At 54.8% G+C, this 16,613-nt stretch overlaps 1 protein-coding gene across 1 annotated transcript in view; it reads left to right on the plus strand.

Moving 5' to 3' along the window:
* LRRC75A (leucine rich repeat containing 75A) overlaps positions 1–16,543 on the plus strand; it is a 34,308-nt gene extending 17,765 nt beyond the window's left edge. The window contains exons 2-4 of the mRNA XM_061391151.1: positions 4,620–4,748; positions 12,852–12,967; positions 14,729–16,543. Of these exons, the coding sequence (XP_061247135.1) occupies positions 4,620–4,748; positions 12,852–12,967; positions 14,729–15,269 (786 nt within the window). The 3' untranslated portion in view covers positions 15,270–16,543. The remainder of the gene's footprint in view (positions 1–4,619; positions 4,749–12,851; positions 12,968–14,728) is intronic.
* The last annotated feature ends 70 nt before the right edge of the window (positions 16,544–16,613 follow it).

Genomic DNA, 16,613 nt, shown 5'->3' on the forward strand with positions numbered 1-16,613 from the left:
GGGATCTCACTAGATCGCCCCTCCTTCAAGGGTGAACAAGTGGGGAAAAAATCCTGTGCGTCAGGGAAATGTGTGGAGGCCGGACCCTGACTCTGTAATGATCTATGGCAGGTTCCGGAGGAAATGAACTTTGTGAAAAAAGCACAGAATGTCATGAAAAGAGGCCAAGCTGAGATGGAAAGAAAACAACAGGGCGAGATGAAAAGGGAGATTAACGAGGAAAATAAGAATTGCAAGGATTCAGAATGCTAGCCAGCACACAGTCCTAACTAGGGGCAGTGGGAATGGGGTTGACGCTGCAGGACACGAGGTCAGTGACTGAGCAAACCCGGGCCCTCCACGGGAGGGCGAGGTGGGTGGAACACGGGAAGAGAGAAAGTCAAGAGATACTCAGAGCGCGGCTTTCCTGGTGAGGAGACAGGCTCCGAAAAGTCCATGTCCGTAGATGGAAAGACCCCGACATGGAAGGAGAATTTAAAGAAAATACCCACAGCTAGAAATACCCATGGTGGGAAAAACTGTAATAACCAGGTGGGACAGGCAGGAAAAATAATTGCCACGTAAATATGCCCCCTTCTGCTCCCTCCTTTCCCAGGAAGGTGTCTGTGTTTGTCCCCTGTGTCTTAGGATCTTTTTTAAAAAGTTGTTGTCTTTGCTGTTTAGTCAGCCAGTCATGCCCGACTCTTTGCAACCCCATGAACTTAGCCCGCCAGGTTCCTCTGTCCATGGGATTTCCCAGGCAAGAATACTGGACTGGGTTGCCATTTCCTTCTTCAGAGGATCTTCCTGACCCAGGGATCAAACCGGAGTCTCCTGTGCTGGCAGGCAGATTCTTTACTGCTGAGCCACCAGGGAAGCCCATTAAAAAAAAAAAATGCACATCACATAAAATTTACCATCTTAACTATTTTTATGTTTCAGTATCATTAAGCTCATTCACATCATTGTGCAACCATCACACTATTGTTTCCAGAACTCTTCATATTGCAAACTGAAACTCAATCCCCTGAAACAGCAATTCCCCGGAAGCCCTTGGCCCCCACCATTCTATGCGTCTATGAATGCATAGACTCTGCGTCTATGAATGTGACTGCTTCACATGTGTGGAACCCTCCTTTTGTGACTGATTTCTTTTAGCATAAAGTCCTCAAGGATCAGCCACGGTGTAGCATATGTCATATTTTGTTCCTTTGTATGTCTGAATAACATTCCATCGCAGACATATCCCACGTTTTTATGCATGTGCCTATGGAAGTTGATGGGCGCTTGGGTTGTTTCCACCCTTTGACCATGGTGAATTGTACTGTCTCCTAGGGTACCGCCTGCTTCCATCCCTGCAGTTCCCCAAGTGTCTTTGGCATTAAGAGCCCTCTTTATACGTTCTATCTCTTTTTAAAATTGAGATATAACTGACATATGACAATTTTAAGGCATATACTGTATTGATCTGATACATTCATACTGCAGTATGGTTCCCATTGTAGCATTAGCCAACACCCCTGTTTTTGTCCCATAAATAACATTTCTTCTAGTGTTGGTAACACTTAAGGTCTTATCTCTTAGAAAGCTTGATGTTTATAACACTTCTGGTGTCTTTCACGGCTGACCTGCGTGCATTTCTTTAACAGTGTACTGTGGACTTACTTATCTTCTCGTTGCAAGTACGAACCTTCAGCACCATCTCCCATTCCCCCACCCCCAGCCCCGGCGCACTGCGTTTTTCAGAGTTCAGTTCTTTTCAGATCCACATTTAAGTGCAGTCATGCAGTATTTTTCTTTGTCTTTGCCTTATCTCACTGAGCATGATGTTCCCAAGGTCCATCCACATTGTTGCAAATGGCAGGATTTCCTTCTTTCTTGTGGATGAATAGTATTCCATTGTAGAGACCACATCTGCCGTATCCAGTCATCCCTTGATGGGCATTTAGATTGTTTCTGACTTGGCTGTCGTGAGTAACTTCTCGGTGAACATGGGCGCGCAGACATCTCCTTGGTAGTATGTTTTTGTCTCCTTTAGATGTACACCCAGAAGTGTGACTGCTGGGTTGTATGGTAGTTCTGTTTTTAATGTTGTTTATTTATTTTTGGCCACACATGTGGCTTACAGGATCTTAGTTCCCTGACCAGCACTTGAACCCGAGCCCACGGCAGTGAAAGCACTGAGTCCTAACCGTGGACTCCCGGGGAATTCTCTACTTTTAATTTCCTGAGGAATCTTTACACTCTTAAAATTATGGAGGGCCTCAAAGAGGTTTTTTTATGCATGGCTCATATCTAATAAAGGCTGTCTACCTAGAAGAAATCAAAACAAACATTTAAAATATTTATTTATTCACTCATTTAAAATTAATAAGCTCAGGACTTCCCCTGGTGTCCCGTGGTTAGGACTTCTCCTTCCAGTGCAGGGGGTGTGGGTTCCACCTCCTCTGGTTGGGGTGCTGGGATGCCACGTGCCTCATGGCCAGGAAACCAAAACCCGAAACAGAAGAAATATTGTAATAAATTCAATAAAAACTTGAAAAATGGTCCACATTAAAAAAAAAAATCTTAAAAGACTTTGATGTTTCTAAGCCCAGAAGAAATTCTTTAAAAAAAAATAAATAAAAAAGTTAATAAGCTTGCATGTGGAAAAAGTAAATTTTTGTGAAAATATATTTTCCAAAAGAAAAAATACAGTGAAGAGAGCCACACTGTTTCAGAGTGTTGTGAATCTCTCGTGTGTGGCTGGCTTGGAAGACAGCTGAACCCTCATACCTGCTGCTCTGTGTTTAATCTCTTGCAGTAGGCTGTTTTGGTTGAAGTCGACAGAGAAAATTTTATCATGCCGATTTGGAAAAGAGGACCTCACAGAACCCCTGAAAGGGTCTTGAGGGTCGCCCCTCATGCTTTGAGAAACGCTGTGTGAATCTCTGGTTGCTTTTTGGAAAGCCATACCCCTCACCTTTCCCGCCGGAGTGAGCCCCCAAACCTGGTTCTTCAAGCTCAGGTGGGGGCCCCACCTCTTCGAGATGGCACATGCTGGCCATTGACCCACTTGGTCCCAGGTCAGGGATAGTCTCCATGCCAAGCTGCCCACAGCAGTGACTCTGGGGTACCTGCTGATGTGCCCAGGTTTCCTGATGAGGAACCTCACATGCACAGGTCCTAGAGATGGCACCATTTAGACCCATAATGAGGAAGCCAGGATTCTCCTCACTGCCTGGTATTTGCAAGGCAGACCAGCCCCTCCCAGGCCAAAGCTATGCCCCAGGCAGCCTGGAGGAGCCACATGTGAATGTGATTCTTGCACCCCCCATCCCCCCACCCCCACATGCAGCCAGAGCAGAGCGTCAAGGTCCCTGGTGGGCAGGGTCAGTAGGACTGTCAGTGTGGTCATGACACATTTGTCTCCAGTACACTGGCTTGGTAGGGGACATGGAGAGGACACCAGGGATGCCGGAAGTGGCCCAAGGTCCTCGGGATGTGTGAGGTGCTCTGAAGTAGCACAGGCACCCCATGGACCTAGGTGGGGTCGAAAGTGTAGTGTTAGTCGCTCAGTCGTGTTGGACTTTTTGCGACCCATGGACTGTGTAGCCCACCAGGCTCCTCTGTCCATGGAGTTCTCCAGGCAAGAATACTGGAGTTGGCGGCTATTTCCTCCTCCAGGAGGTGGGGTCCAAGTAAAGAAATAAAGCAATAAAAGCGCAGCAACCTCTCTCCAGCCCCGTCTGGTCTTTCCCTGTTGCAGCTTCTCATAACCCGGCGCCCCGGGACCTCGGGAGCCCCACCCCAGCTGGAATTCACAGGGCGGGGTGGCCGTGACTCACTTACCCAGAGCGCGTGATCAGGGCCACGTCTGCCTTCCTGGGGAGACCCCCTCCCCACCCCCTTCCTTCCTTCCACCCTCGGCCCCCTCCCCAGCGACAGTTTCATGACTCCAGATAAGAGCTGCCCAGAGAGCCACTGTCAGCAGGCTGGGAGGGGTCCAGACTGACAGAGAGGATGGGGACGTGGCCCTGGGGGTGGGGGGCCTCTGGGAAAGAACAACTTACATCCTCCCACACCTGCCCCGGCGTCCTGGGTGAGTAGGTCGGGTCTTCTTGGTCCTTCCAGGATGAGATGACTTCTACTGGCCTGGAGAGGACGGGGGTGGGAAGATAGGGTAGGGCTGGTAGGAACCCAAGAAACCCAAGCAGCCATCCGGTCCAGGTTTTTCAGAGTTTGGCATTTGAACTGCCTTAAAAAAAAAAAAAAAAAACTGAAGGACAGCGAGCAGAGCAGCTCTGCTGAGAGCTGGGCCCAAAGATTTGCTGACCCTTGGCCTCCCTCTTGTCTTATCAGCCCCAAGACCTGGGGACACGGTTTGGTAACTGCTGGCATAGTCCATCTGCCCATTTCACAGGTGGGGAAACAGACCCCAGGAGGGAGGAGGTCTCTCATCCACATATGGACAGCCTGAATTCCAATTCCTACCTTCCCAGCCTCGCCTGCCACACAGAGTGAAAACGCGCTCAGTCGTGTCTCTTTGCAACCCCAGGGACTGTAACCCACCTCCACAGGCTGCCCCGGGTGTGCTGGGCGGGGCTCCAGGGCAGGGCAGGGGGGCCTCGCTGATCTCTGGCCATCCTCCCCTCTTGCAGGACCTGGGCATGGAGTCGACCTCGCTGGACGATGTCCTGTACCGCTACGCCAGCTTCAGGAACCTGGTGGACCCCATCACGCACGACCTCATCATCAGCCTGGCCCGCTACATCCACTGCCCCAAGCCGGTAGGGCAGCCATGGTCTGAGCCAGCCAGGTCTGGGGTGTGAGGCGAGCGCCTTCCTGGGCAGAACAGCCCGGTGCCTGGGGTGGGGGGCTGGTCAATGCTGCCCAGGCCCCTCATGCAGGCACCTGAGGCCCAGCGTCCATAGTAAAGGCTACACGCCTGCACCCTCAGTACTGGCTTTGTTCGGCCCACCAGGTGCATCAAATCTGGATTCATTGCCAACATTTCAAAGTATTTCACACAATCCCCATATTGGCTGCCCTTGGAAAATGGGGTCTAAAGCCTGGAGCTGAGTAGCTGCCCCTGTTGTCTGGGGCCAGGGCTGCCATGTACAATTGTATAGTTTGCATCCTGCACAGAGACACGTGCACAGAGTGGGTGGGGCAGGAGGAGACAGCTCAGTCCAAGCCCTCTCTCTGCCCACCAGCCATGGGCACAGGGGCAGGACCACGTCCACCGAGAGGTGAGCTCTGTCTAGTTTGCACAAAGGTGCTGTGTGAGGGTAGCCGCGGCCCTGCCCGCCGTTCAGTTCACCACACTCCCCACCACATCCACTGGTCTTCCTTTCTGGACCGAGTGTCATTTTACACGCACCCGCTTCACTCAGGTCCACTTCCTGCCTGACTCCGCGGCTCTCCAGGCTCTGTGGGCGCGGCCCAGCCCCTCGGGGTGAGAGATCCATTCCCCTTCCCGCTGGCTCCACAGTCCAGGCCGGGACCCGGGCAGGGAGGGGACAGCCACAGCAGGAAAGCTGCCCACTTAGGCTTTCCTCTCTGTTTTGGTGTCTTCTCTCCCATCCCTCAATTTCCAGCAGTTTCTAAAAAACATGCTTCCTTGTAGCAGGAGGAAGAAGCAGGAAGCCAGGGCAGGGTGGAGGAGTCCTGGGATGGGCCCCACTTTAGGGTAGAACCAAGATCAGAGCAAGAGGTGGTTCCCAGGTCCACCCTGCACCTGGCCTGGGTGCCCAGGGGCTGAACCTTGCTCGAGGGCGGCACCCCCATCTGGAGCTCTGTCTAGGGCCTTTTCTCTGGCTTCCAGAGTGTCTGGTGCCAAGACTCCTAGGTGGAGGGCTAGACGAGGAGGGCTGGGGGTCAGTTGGGGCAGGTGTGGGGGCGGCTGCCGCAAAGCCGGCAGGTTCTGGTTGTCCAGGCAGGGGCACAGCAGAGAAGGGTCGGGCACAAAGTTGGGAACAATGGACCCTGGGCGATCTGCACGGGGCACCTGTGTTGTCCACCTGTCAGCACGTCCCGGCAGTCCTAGTTCTCTAATGTGTCGGGGCCGTGTCCAAGGCCCTCCTCCTCAGGCTGCTGGAAGAGCCTCCAGCTGGACTCTGGGCTCCGCTACTGACTCTAGGCTCTGCTCCTGGCTCCATGCCCTCTCTGCCCTTCTGTGCAGAGGTAAACTGCATCACCAGGAACCTCCTGAAAAGCCTTCTGTACGGTGCTGTGATTTAAGGAACTCGCGGATCCCTCCTCTAGACCCACCTGAATCTCCCCTCCCATCACTCCCCACTCTGCTCCAGCCCCCACGCTCCTCTCTTCCTGCGGCATCCAGATTCTCTCCAACCTTCAGGACTCTGCTGCCTCCTGCCCCAGCTCTCCTCTCCTCCTTTCAGACTCAGCCTAAGCATTGCCTCTCAGAGGCCTTCTTAGCCCAGCCTCCCTTCAGTAGGTCTCTGATCAGCATCTACCTCACGCCCCGTTTATTTTCTCATTCCGCTCACTGGCCTCTGAAATTATCCTGCTTACATGTTTGTTGGCTTAGTGGCTGCTCTGCCCACTAGAATATAAACTCCGGAGGGGCAAGAGAGGACGTCCGCCTGTTCACAGTCATCCTGCTCCTGGCACAAGCAGGTGACACATTCCACTGTGCATTAGAGGATGAGATGGTTGGATGGCATCATTGACTCGATGGACACGAGTTTGAGCAAGCTCCGGGAGATGGTGAAGGACTGGGAAGCCTGGCATGCTGCAGTCCATGGAGTCTCAAAGAGAGATTTGACTTAGCGACTGAATAGCAACAATAAGAGATTATTTCCAGGGTTGTGGGCAGGAAGAAGGGAATGGACCATGGACCGCGGCCACTGAGACACCTGAGACCAGCAGCAGGAAGTTGTTACTGAGGAAGGGCTGTGGGCAGAGCTGTTTGCCGGAGCCGGGAGGAGAACGCCTCTCCCAAAATCGCCCTGTATCTTCCTTTTTTTCTTTCTTTGTTTCTTTTTTTATACTTTATTGTGTTTTCTGTTGCTGCATAACAAATCACCCTAAAATGTGGTGGCTTAAAGCAACGGACTTATATCGTTTTACCATCTCTATAGGCGGGGGATTCAGGAACAGCAGCAGCTCGGGGTCTAGCTGGGGGCTCGGGACACTGGCCGAGGCTGCAAGTGTCTGGAGGCTGGAAGGGGACTGACAGGATGGCGCGCCCCCCATGGCTAATGGCGGGAGGCCTCAGCTTTCTGCCCGCGGCCCGTCCACTGCTTGAGCTCCCTCATGTCAGGGCAGCTGGCTTATCCCAGAGCGGGTGATGCCCGAGAGCAAGGGAGAAGCACAGTGTCTTCTGAGCCAGCCTCAGATGTCACATGCTGTCACTGCCGTAGTGGATCGTCCCATCAGCCCTGACGCGGGTGGAAGGAGGCTATACACGCCCAGGAGTCCGGCATCTGTGGGGCCGTCTTGGAGGCTGACTGAAGCAGGGCAGGAACAAGAAGAGTTAATCCCAGGCCTTTCTCTCCTGCCCTCAGACCTCCCTCCCATTAGCTGATCACACTGGCAGTCAGGAGCAAGAGGGCCAGTGATGCGGTCTGTCCGTAAGAGCTCAGCCTGTCCAGCACAGAGAACAGAGAGTGGATAGGGGGAGGAGTAGACAGAAAGCCCAGCACAGTCTCAGTGTCTGGAGCAGCGTCCAGCACACAGTAGGCAGGGCAGCCGTGTTTGATGAATGAATGAGGAAGCCTTGGGTGCAGAGTGGTGGAAGGCTCTGCTCGTTATGCCCTGGGGTCGGGGGTGAAGATAGCAGATGGCATCGGAAAGGGCCTGACCCCGTCTGGAGAGGCCTGCAGGTCTGCCGTGGGCCTCTCCCCTGACAGATCAGTGAACCCCTCAAGCAGGGTCTTTTCTGGGGCCTCCGGTCAGCAGCACTGGGCAGGTGCCCGGTCACCCCAACTTGTGCCACACCCCTCCCCCTCCTTCCTTTTCCACGGGTGGGAGGAAAGCCTAGAGAGCAGATTCCGCAACCTGCCTGCCACAACCCTCCGCTGTGGGTTAAGACTCTTTGCAAGTAACAGAAGCCCATGCAGGCTGCCTCAAGCCAGGAAGAGGGCTTATCCTTCCTATACTGAGGGGGCTCGTGGGGCCCAGCGGCAGCACAAGCTGGGAAGAGGCCCTGGGACCCCAACCAGCACAGACACCTGCCCCCCACCTCTGCCTCTGCCCCCCTCCTCACCCCCTCTCCCCATGTCTCAGGGTTGCCCGGGGCTCCCGAGTTGACTTGTCAGAGTTGACTTGTCAGGGTTGAGCCCCTGAGGAGTCTTGTCTGAAGTCAGGATTCCAGCGCCCCCTTCTGGACCGTCAGCGGTGGCTTGGGAGTGGGGTCTGGTCCCACAGAGGGGCTGCTGGGCCTCACGGCTTTCAAAGTAAGAGGCCTTCTTCCTTGCCTCCCCGCTTCCCTCCTCCTCCTCCACCGCCAGGCCAGTCCTGCTTAGCTGTTCCTGCAGGCAGAGGCCTGGAGTGGGAAAACAAGTGAGCTTGCTTGGGGCTTTCCTAGTTGCAAAGGATAGAAGCACCCTGGACTCACTTTGGAGAAAGATTCATTACCTGAGGGCAGAGCAGAGCCCAGCCTCAGAGTGACTGCGGGGTTTGCGTCCTGATGCCAGCCTTCACCTCGCCTGGCCGGCCATCCCCTCGACTTCTTGTTTCCGCATTTGTCAAGCCGGATTACAGGGGCACCCATCTCATGCGATGGCTGTGATTACAGGATTGGGATGAAGGAGAAGCCAGAGGCAGTGCCCAGTGTCTAGGAGATAATATAAGTCACTGAATCTTAGTTCAGACAAGCGGAGGCGCTCTCACCCCTGACGACTCGGGCTCACGTTTGGCCTCAGGCCCCGTGCAAATTGACCACCTCTCCGGTCCCTGCTTAGTAAACAAGAGCACAGGCCCAGCTTGGAGGCCTCGCCCTGTGCGCGGCTGCCCCCTGGTGGCGATGCCGGCGCAGTGCGGCGGCTGCTTTGCCGCCTCTTTTTCTGTTTCTTTGCCGACAAAGGTCCGTCTAGTTAAAGCTACGGTTTTTCCAGTAGTCATAGATGGATGTGAGAGTTGGGCTATAAAGAAAGCTGAGCGCCGAAGAATTGATGCTTTTGAACTGTGGTGTTGGAGAACACTCTTGAGAGTCCCTTCGACTGGAAGGAGATCAAACCAGTCAATCCTAAAGGAAATCAGTCCTGAATATTCATTGGAAGGACTGATGCTGAAGCTGAAACTCCAATACTTTGGCCACCTGATGCGAAGAACTGATTCATTGGAAAAGACCCTGATGTTAGGAAAGATTGAAGGCAGGAGGAGAAGGGGACAACAGAGGATGAGATGGTTGGATGGCATCACCGATTCAATGGACATGAATTTGAGCAAGCTCCGGGAGTTGGTGATGGTCAGGGCAGCTTGGCGTGCTGCAGTCCATGGGGTTGCAAAGAGTCAGACAAGACTGAGCGACAGAACTGAACTTTGTTTCTTCCTTCTGGCCAAGAAGTTTGAGGAACAGTCTGTGGCTCCCAATTTTGGAACCCCTGAGAAGTGGTCAGAGGTTAAGGTTAGGGCTAGGAGCTCGTTTCTCAGTTTTGGAATAGCCTGGGTGGTCCCGGGGGTGATCCTGGGCAGACTACCACATCCCACCCCACTGGTCCACCTGGCAGCACAGGGGAATCTCAGCTGAGGTCGGGGGGGAGGCGTTAAAAGTCCCAGTGCCCACCCATCACTGGGGGTGGCCCAGGCAGCTGTGTTCTCTAAAGCTCTGGGTGATCCTGATGTGCAAGGGTCCTAGGGACAGGGAACTTCCCTGGTGATCCAGTGGCACAGACTCCTTGCTCCCAATGCAGGGGGCCTGGGTTTGATCCTGATCAAACTAGATTCTGCATGCCACAACTAAAGATCCCACATGCTACATCAAAAGTTGAAAATCCCATATGCTGTAACTAAAACCCAGAGCAGCCAAATAAATAAATAAATAATTGTGAAAGGATCCCACATGCAGACCCTTGGCTGAGATGCGCCACCCTCCCTTCTCCCTTTGGCCTAGAAGTTGGCCTTCACCCCGGCCAGCACTATGACCACCATCCCTGAGCCTGTGCTGGCCAGCACCTCTTCACTGGAGTATCCAGTGGGGTGTCTGAGTCCACTAGCCCCTTCTTCTTGGTGCCTAGGGCTTTGCTTACTCCTGCTTCTCTGGCCGAGCCTTCTCCGTTATTTCATGTCCCCTGGGCCCGCCCTCTGCCTCTTTGATATTTGACTGATCCCCCTGTCTGCCTGCTCTGCTCATTCCTTGGCCAGGGGTTTAATCAGATGCTGCTGATTGTGTCCAGGCCAGACCTGTCCTCACCCCCAGCCCATAAATCCAATCACATCCCCCAGCTAGAGGCCCCATAAGTGAGATAAGTTGCTCAGTCGTGTCCACTCTTTGCGACCCCGTGGACTGTAGCTCACCAGGCTTCTCCATCCATGGGATTCTCCAGGCAAGAATACTGGAGTGGGTTGCAACTTCCTTCTCCAGGGGATCTTCCCAACCCAGGGATCGAACCCAGGTCTCCTGCATTAGAGGCAGAGGCTTTAACTCCATATGGCCCCATGTGAGCTGGTTTCTCCCCCATCCTACTTAATCCTTTACAGACAAGGATCAGCAGCACAGAGAGGTCAAGTGATGTGCCCAAGGTCACACAGAAGGTGACACTGCAAGGATTTGAATCCACACAGTTTGGATCAAGTCTATACTCTTAACTACTCAATACGGTAGATCCCACATTATCCTTGGGGAATATGTTCCAAGACCTTTGTGTGTGCCTGCTAAGTCGCTTCAGTTGTGTCCAACTCTGCAACCCTATGGACTGTAGCCTGCCAGGCTCCTCTGTCCTGGGATTCTCTAGGCAAGAATGTTGGAGAGGGTTACCATGCCCTCCTCCAGGGTATCTTCCCAACCCACGGCTCCAACCTGAGTCTCTTACAGTCTCTTGCGTTGCAGGCAGATTCTTTTCCACTAGTGCCACCTGGAGGCACTCCAAGACCTCCAGGGGATGCCTGAAACAGATGGTACCGAACTGCATAAAACTGTTTTCTATACTGACGGTATAGGTAATATATACAGTGTGGGTTACACCACACAAAGGAATGATTTATGTCCCCAACAGGACAGAACGGGGCAACATGAGAGTTCATCACGCTTCTCAGGACAGTGCAGTTTTAGACTTACGAGTTATTTCGGGAATTTTCCACTTAATATTTTCAGACCAAGGTTGACCACGAGTAACGAAAACCTCGGAAAGCCAAACGTCAGATGAAGGGGGAGAGCTGTGTGCTGCCTCTTGCTGGCAGAGTAATGATGACAATGGTAATAATCAAGCTGGTCTTCACTGAGCACCCACTGTGTCAGGTGCCCCACTGGGCACTGGCCACTGTAAGGTTTGACCTACCACATCGCGTTGCCATCTGCAAGTGGGTTTGCATCCACACCTGGCACTTCGTGGCCTTGGTCCTGGGCCCTGGACCATCTGGTGAGCGCACAGGCTTTGGGCCACTCAGTCTCTCAGGCCGGAGACTCTCTGTTGAACTGACTTCCCTTGGACAGAGCAGGAGTCTCTAAAATCTGCCCTCTGCGTCCTCTAACCTAGCGTGTTTGTTTGCTGGGGCTACCGCGACAAAAATACCACTTAAACAGCCCAAATGTGTTTCCTCACAGACCTGGAGGCTGGAAGTCCAAGATCAAGACATTAACAGAGTCGGTCTCTTCTGAAGCTGCCCTCCTTGGCATGCGGATGGCCGTCTTCTCCCTGTGTGCTCACATGGTCTCTCCTCTGTACACAGCTGTGTTCTGGTCTCTTCTCATGAGGACACTGGTCATATAGGATTAGGGCCCATCTCGATGAACTCATTTTATCTTAATTACTCTTTCAAAGCCCTGTCTCTGAATACAGCCACATTCTGAGGTGCTGGGGATTAGGATTTCAGTTTAAGAATTTGGGGGGACACAGTTCAGGCCATAACACCCAGGGTCTCGAGCTCAAATGCTAGAGGACCAGACAGGAAATGAAGGGGATGAACTGGGTGGGGGAAGACTTGGCCCTGCATTCCTTTATTTTCCCACTGCCGATGCGGGCAGAAGAGACGTGGTAAAGGATGTCACTGTCCTCTTTGTCTTGTGAAATACGAGGGCAAGGACATTTGCTCCCAGCGTCCAGAGCAAATGTCCAGCACCTAGGAGGGGCCCAGTGGGCATTTGTGAGGAAAGCCAGTGAGCAGGACAGCCCTGGGCGTCAGGAAGCGGCAGGGACCGTGGTGACCCTGGCTAAGGGGTCACCTGTCACATCACCTGAAATCAGGCTCTTATAGAAATCTCAGGTTTATTCCGGAGAAGGCAGTGGCAACCCACTCCAGTACTCTTGCCTGGAAAGTCCCATGGACGGAGGAGCCTGATAGGCTGCAGTCCATGGGGTCGCTACAAGTCAGAAATGACTGAGCGACTTCACTTTTTCACTTTCATGTATTGGAGAAGGAAATAGCAACCCACTCCAGTGTTCTTGCCTGGAGAATCCCAGGGACATGGGAGCCTGGTGGGCTGCTGTCTGTGGGTCACACAGAGTCGGACATGACTGAAGTGACTTAGCAGCAGCAGCAGCAGGTTTATTCACGACAGCAACTAATTCACAGAAACCAGTGTGCAGATGAGTCTGCAACCCATGCCCCCTGCTTCGGGCAGCCACGGGGGGCCAGCGCAGCAGGTCTCCACACCGAGCTCAGCCCGGGTCGGGTGGCTCTGCTAGTCCCGTAGAGGAAGGAGGCAGGGAGAGGGGCCTGGCTCCCCACCTGCTCCAGCGACTCAGGGACCTGTGGTTGGTCTGCAGGAGGGCGATGCGCTGGGCGCCATGGAGAAGCTGTGCCGGCAGCTGACGTACCACCTCAGCCCCCACTCCCAGTGGAGGCGCCACCGTGGGCTGGTGAAGAGGAAGCCCCAGGCCTGGTGAGTCCCGCCCCCGCCCAGCCTCCTCCTCCAAGGGCAGCTCCCAGTCAGCTGTGCCGGGCTGGGCCTGCGGGGTGCAGCACCCCCTCCCAGGGCAGTGGGGAGAGGACACGACCTGCTTGCAGAGGAAGGATTGATGGGGGTGGGGAGGGCATTCCAGGTGGGCATGAGCCCTGAGAGGCACTGGCACCCAGGCCCTGATCTATGCAGTGGGGGCTGAATGTGGGCACTCCTCCCACCCATCACCAGCCCTCCTGATGTCTCCCAGGGTCCCAGACCCCAGCCACGTCCCTGGCTCATGCAGCTCTGAGGACCCTCAGAGGTTGTGTGGCCGCCTGCACCCTGGGGGCAGAGGGGACACTGGGGCAAAGAACCAGGGCCAGGACAGCATCATAAGAGGAAGCGGAGGGGAACATACTGTGGATGAATCACAGGGCAGAATGGCTGGGGTCCTGGTGCGCAGGCTCCTCTCCAGCTCCTGCAGACGGGATGCGAGAGGAAGCACAGAGAAGAGCTTTGGTCCCCCTTCCCTTCCGGACACCGCCCCCACTTTCCAGCCAGGGGAAGACTCCTCAGGGCCCCTCCCAGAGGGAGAAAGTAGGCACAGGGGGCTCCAGCTGGGCCAAGGTGAGGCCAAGTGTGGGGAGAGTGCAAGACAGGACCCGTGGAACCCAGAAGGCCAGGAGATTTGAGCTGGTTGCAGAGGGAGAAGCTGGGCTGTGAGCTCTGCTGGGACCCAGGGCCTTCTGTCTCCCCAGGGCACGGGCATGCTCAGTCCACTCTCCATTCAGAAGCCTCCCTCCTGCCGGGGGCTCCTCGTCCCCCTGACTCACACCTGCTCAGCCCTGACTCACACCTGCTCAGCCCCGAGTGTAGGTCTGTTTCCCCCAGGGTGGCCTTCCTCCTGGCTCACAGACAGGCTGAATTCCAACAGCCTCGGGGCCTTTGCCCCTGTGGTCCCTCTGCTGGAACTCCTAGTGAGTTCTTACCTCGGCCTGGTTCTTTCTCCTGTGAGGCCAACAGGAAATCCAAGCTGCAATCTGGGGCCCCTCCACCTCCCTGTCCTGCCAGGGGTTGGAGCCTTGGGTTTACCTGGGTACCTGGAGACCAGGAGATCTGGGTCCGGAGCAAGAAGAGCAAGAGGCAGGGCAGAAGAGCAAGGGGTGGCGGAGGTGGGGAGTGGAAGTGGGTAGAGAGCCGCCCCCACCAGGCTCCGGGCCCCTGCACCCACCCCCAACCCCTGCCTGCTGTCCTGAGGGCTCTCGCTAAGGATCCTCCTTCTGGCCTAAAGGTGGTCCCGAAGAAGGGGCATCCGAGATCTTATTTTGCTCTTGGGTGGAGTAGGGAACTCGCCCATTCGCCACCTCCTCTAAAGGCCACTGTCCTGAATGCATTCCTATTTCACATGACAACCTGTGGTACCCAGTTGGCTCCATTTTTCAGCTAAATAACTGAGGCACAGAGGTTAAGGATCTAAAGATCATGAGTAGGAAGAAAGGAATCCAGGGCAGACCCAGACGTTTGGCTGTTGAATGTACCCTTAGTCACTGAGGCCTACCCTGGGGCCTACACAGAGGCCTCCCAGCCTCTGCCCACTGGGCAGCCAGGTTGAGAGGTGGGGCAGTGCAAGGGGCCTGGGGTCCCCGGCCTCTTGAAGTCACAAGGATGAGTGGAGGCTGGCTCCTGGAGGTGACCCACTTCGGCCTCCTGAGAAAAGCCTCCTGCTCTCGCTCAAGCCCTGCTGTCCCATTTCCCCTTCAGCCTCAAGGCGGTCCTGGCCGGGAGCCCTCCAGACAACACGGTGGACCTGTCGGGCATCCCGCTGACCTCCCGTGACCTGGAGCGGGTGACCAGCTACCTCCAGCGCTGCGGGGAGCAGGTGGACAGTGTGGAGCTGGGCTTCACGGGCCTCACGGATGACATGGTTCTGCAGCTGCTGCCGGCGCTCAGCACACTGCCCCGGATGACCACGCTGGCCCTCAACGGCAACCGGCTGACGCGGGCCCTGCTGCGCGACCTCACCGACGCCCTCAGAGACCCCCGGAAGTTCCCCAGCGTCACGTGGATCGACCTGGGCAACAATGTGGACATCTTCTCGCTGCCCCAGCCCTTCCTGCTCAGCCTACGCAAGCGATCCCCCAAGCAGGGCCACCTGCCCACCATCCTGGAGCTGGGCGAGGGCCCGGGCAGTGGGCACGAGACCCAGGATGAGACCCTGGGCCCAGAGGATCCTGGAGGGGGCCCCGAAACCCCGGCCAGAGACCAGGAGGGCAGGGAAACTGTAGGTGCAACCCAGACGTGATAGGGGAGTACAGGCCAAAGTCACTCCTCCTGGGATAGGATGGCTGGGGCTCCTGAGGGGGAGCTCCACAGTGGGCCCGGGCAGGGCCTCCCCCCACCCCCATGGGAAGCCGGATGGTGCCATCTGGGAAAGGAGCACTATAACTCCTCTTCGGTCCTTTCCCTCTCCCCTGTCCACCCACGTCTGCCTCTGGCTCCTGAGAAGTCATCCCTGGCTTGAAAGGAATCCACCCTTAGCCTCCCTAGACCTGTGGCTGCAGCAGGTTGAGGATGCTGGAAGCCTGAGCTACTGTGAATCTGGAGAGCTCTCCTCCAGGAAAGGAGTGTAGCAGGGGCCCTCCATCTAACCCAGGACTTTCCAATCCTGAATTACAGATATTCAGGCCAGCAAACCCCAGCCAGATGCTGACTGTACCCTAGGTCAAGGGCTGGGATAGGGGACTGGCTCCTAGAGACCCCCAGGAGTCCCCTCCCCATCTGGACTAAAGGGTATCTCCTTGTGGAGCCCTGGGCTCCTTGAAACAAACTTCCCATCATCTACAAAGTCTTTCAGCCTGTGATGTGACCCCAGGGCCTACCCAGGGGACCAGCTATTCCCTAAACCCGCCAGTATTTATGGCAGCCTGCCTAGCAAGCCTGGGGCAGACTAGCGCATGCACAAAACATGACCCACTCAGAAAACAAACCCCATCCTCTATGCAGATTGCCAGACCTTCCCATGGGTGATTGTTGCTAGGGTACAGGCCACAGTGAGCCTTGCTTCCTTTTAAAAGGACCATTTCTCATAAAATTCCTTCCCATGTGGTCCCCAAAATTTGAGCACATTCCCCAAACCCCAGGACCACAAAGATAAGATGCCTCCGAGCAACCACAGCAAGGAGGAGAAAATCTCCACCCCACCTTCCCTACACCCAAAGCCTCCCCATTAAGGCCCAATCAAAAAGCCCAGCTGATTGCTGAACTGGAGAAAATTATCCATGTACCCATGATGTTGGTGAACCAGGGCCCCTCAGGTAAACAGGGTTAGGGAAGCTTCTAATCTGATGCCAGGGAGCCAAGACCTTTACAGACTGGGGCTTCAAATGCTGCAGTCTGGGTGGGAATGGGGGTGGGGCTTCAGGAGAGAGGACGCTCATGCCAGTGGACAGAGCCCAGAGGAACAGGACCGTGTATAGATGCCTTAAATGCTTTGGGATTTTTGCCCTAAGTCTCAAGAGGGGAGAACACCTTAAACTGACCATAAGGGAAGGTTACAAGGAGTTAACTGGACCACTAATACTGACACGACTTAGAGACGAACAATATTTGTCAGCAGTGATCAGACTTGACTTTTTCTTCAAAAATA

The sequence above is a fragment of the Bos javanicus genome, chromosome 19 (genome assembly GCF_032452875.1).
Source record: "Bos javanicus breed banteng chromosome 19, ARS-OSU_banteng_1.0, whole genome shotgun sequence".
NCBI lineage: Eukaryota > Metazoa > Chordata > Mammalia > Artiodactyla > Bovidae > Bos > Bos javanicus.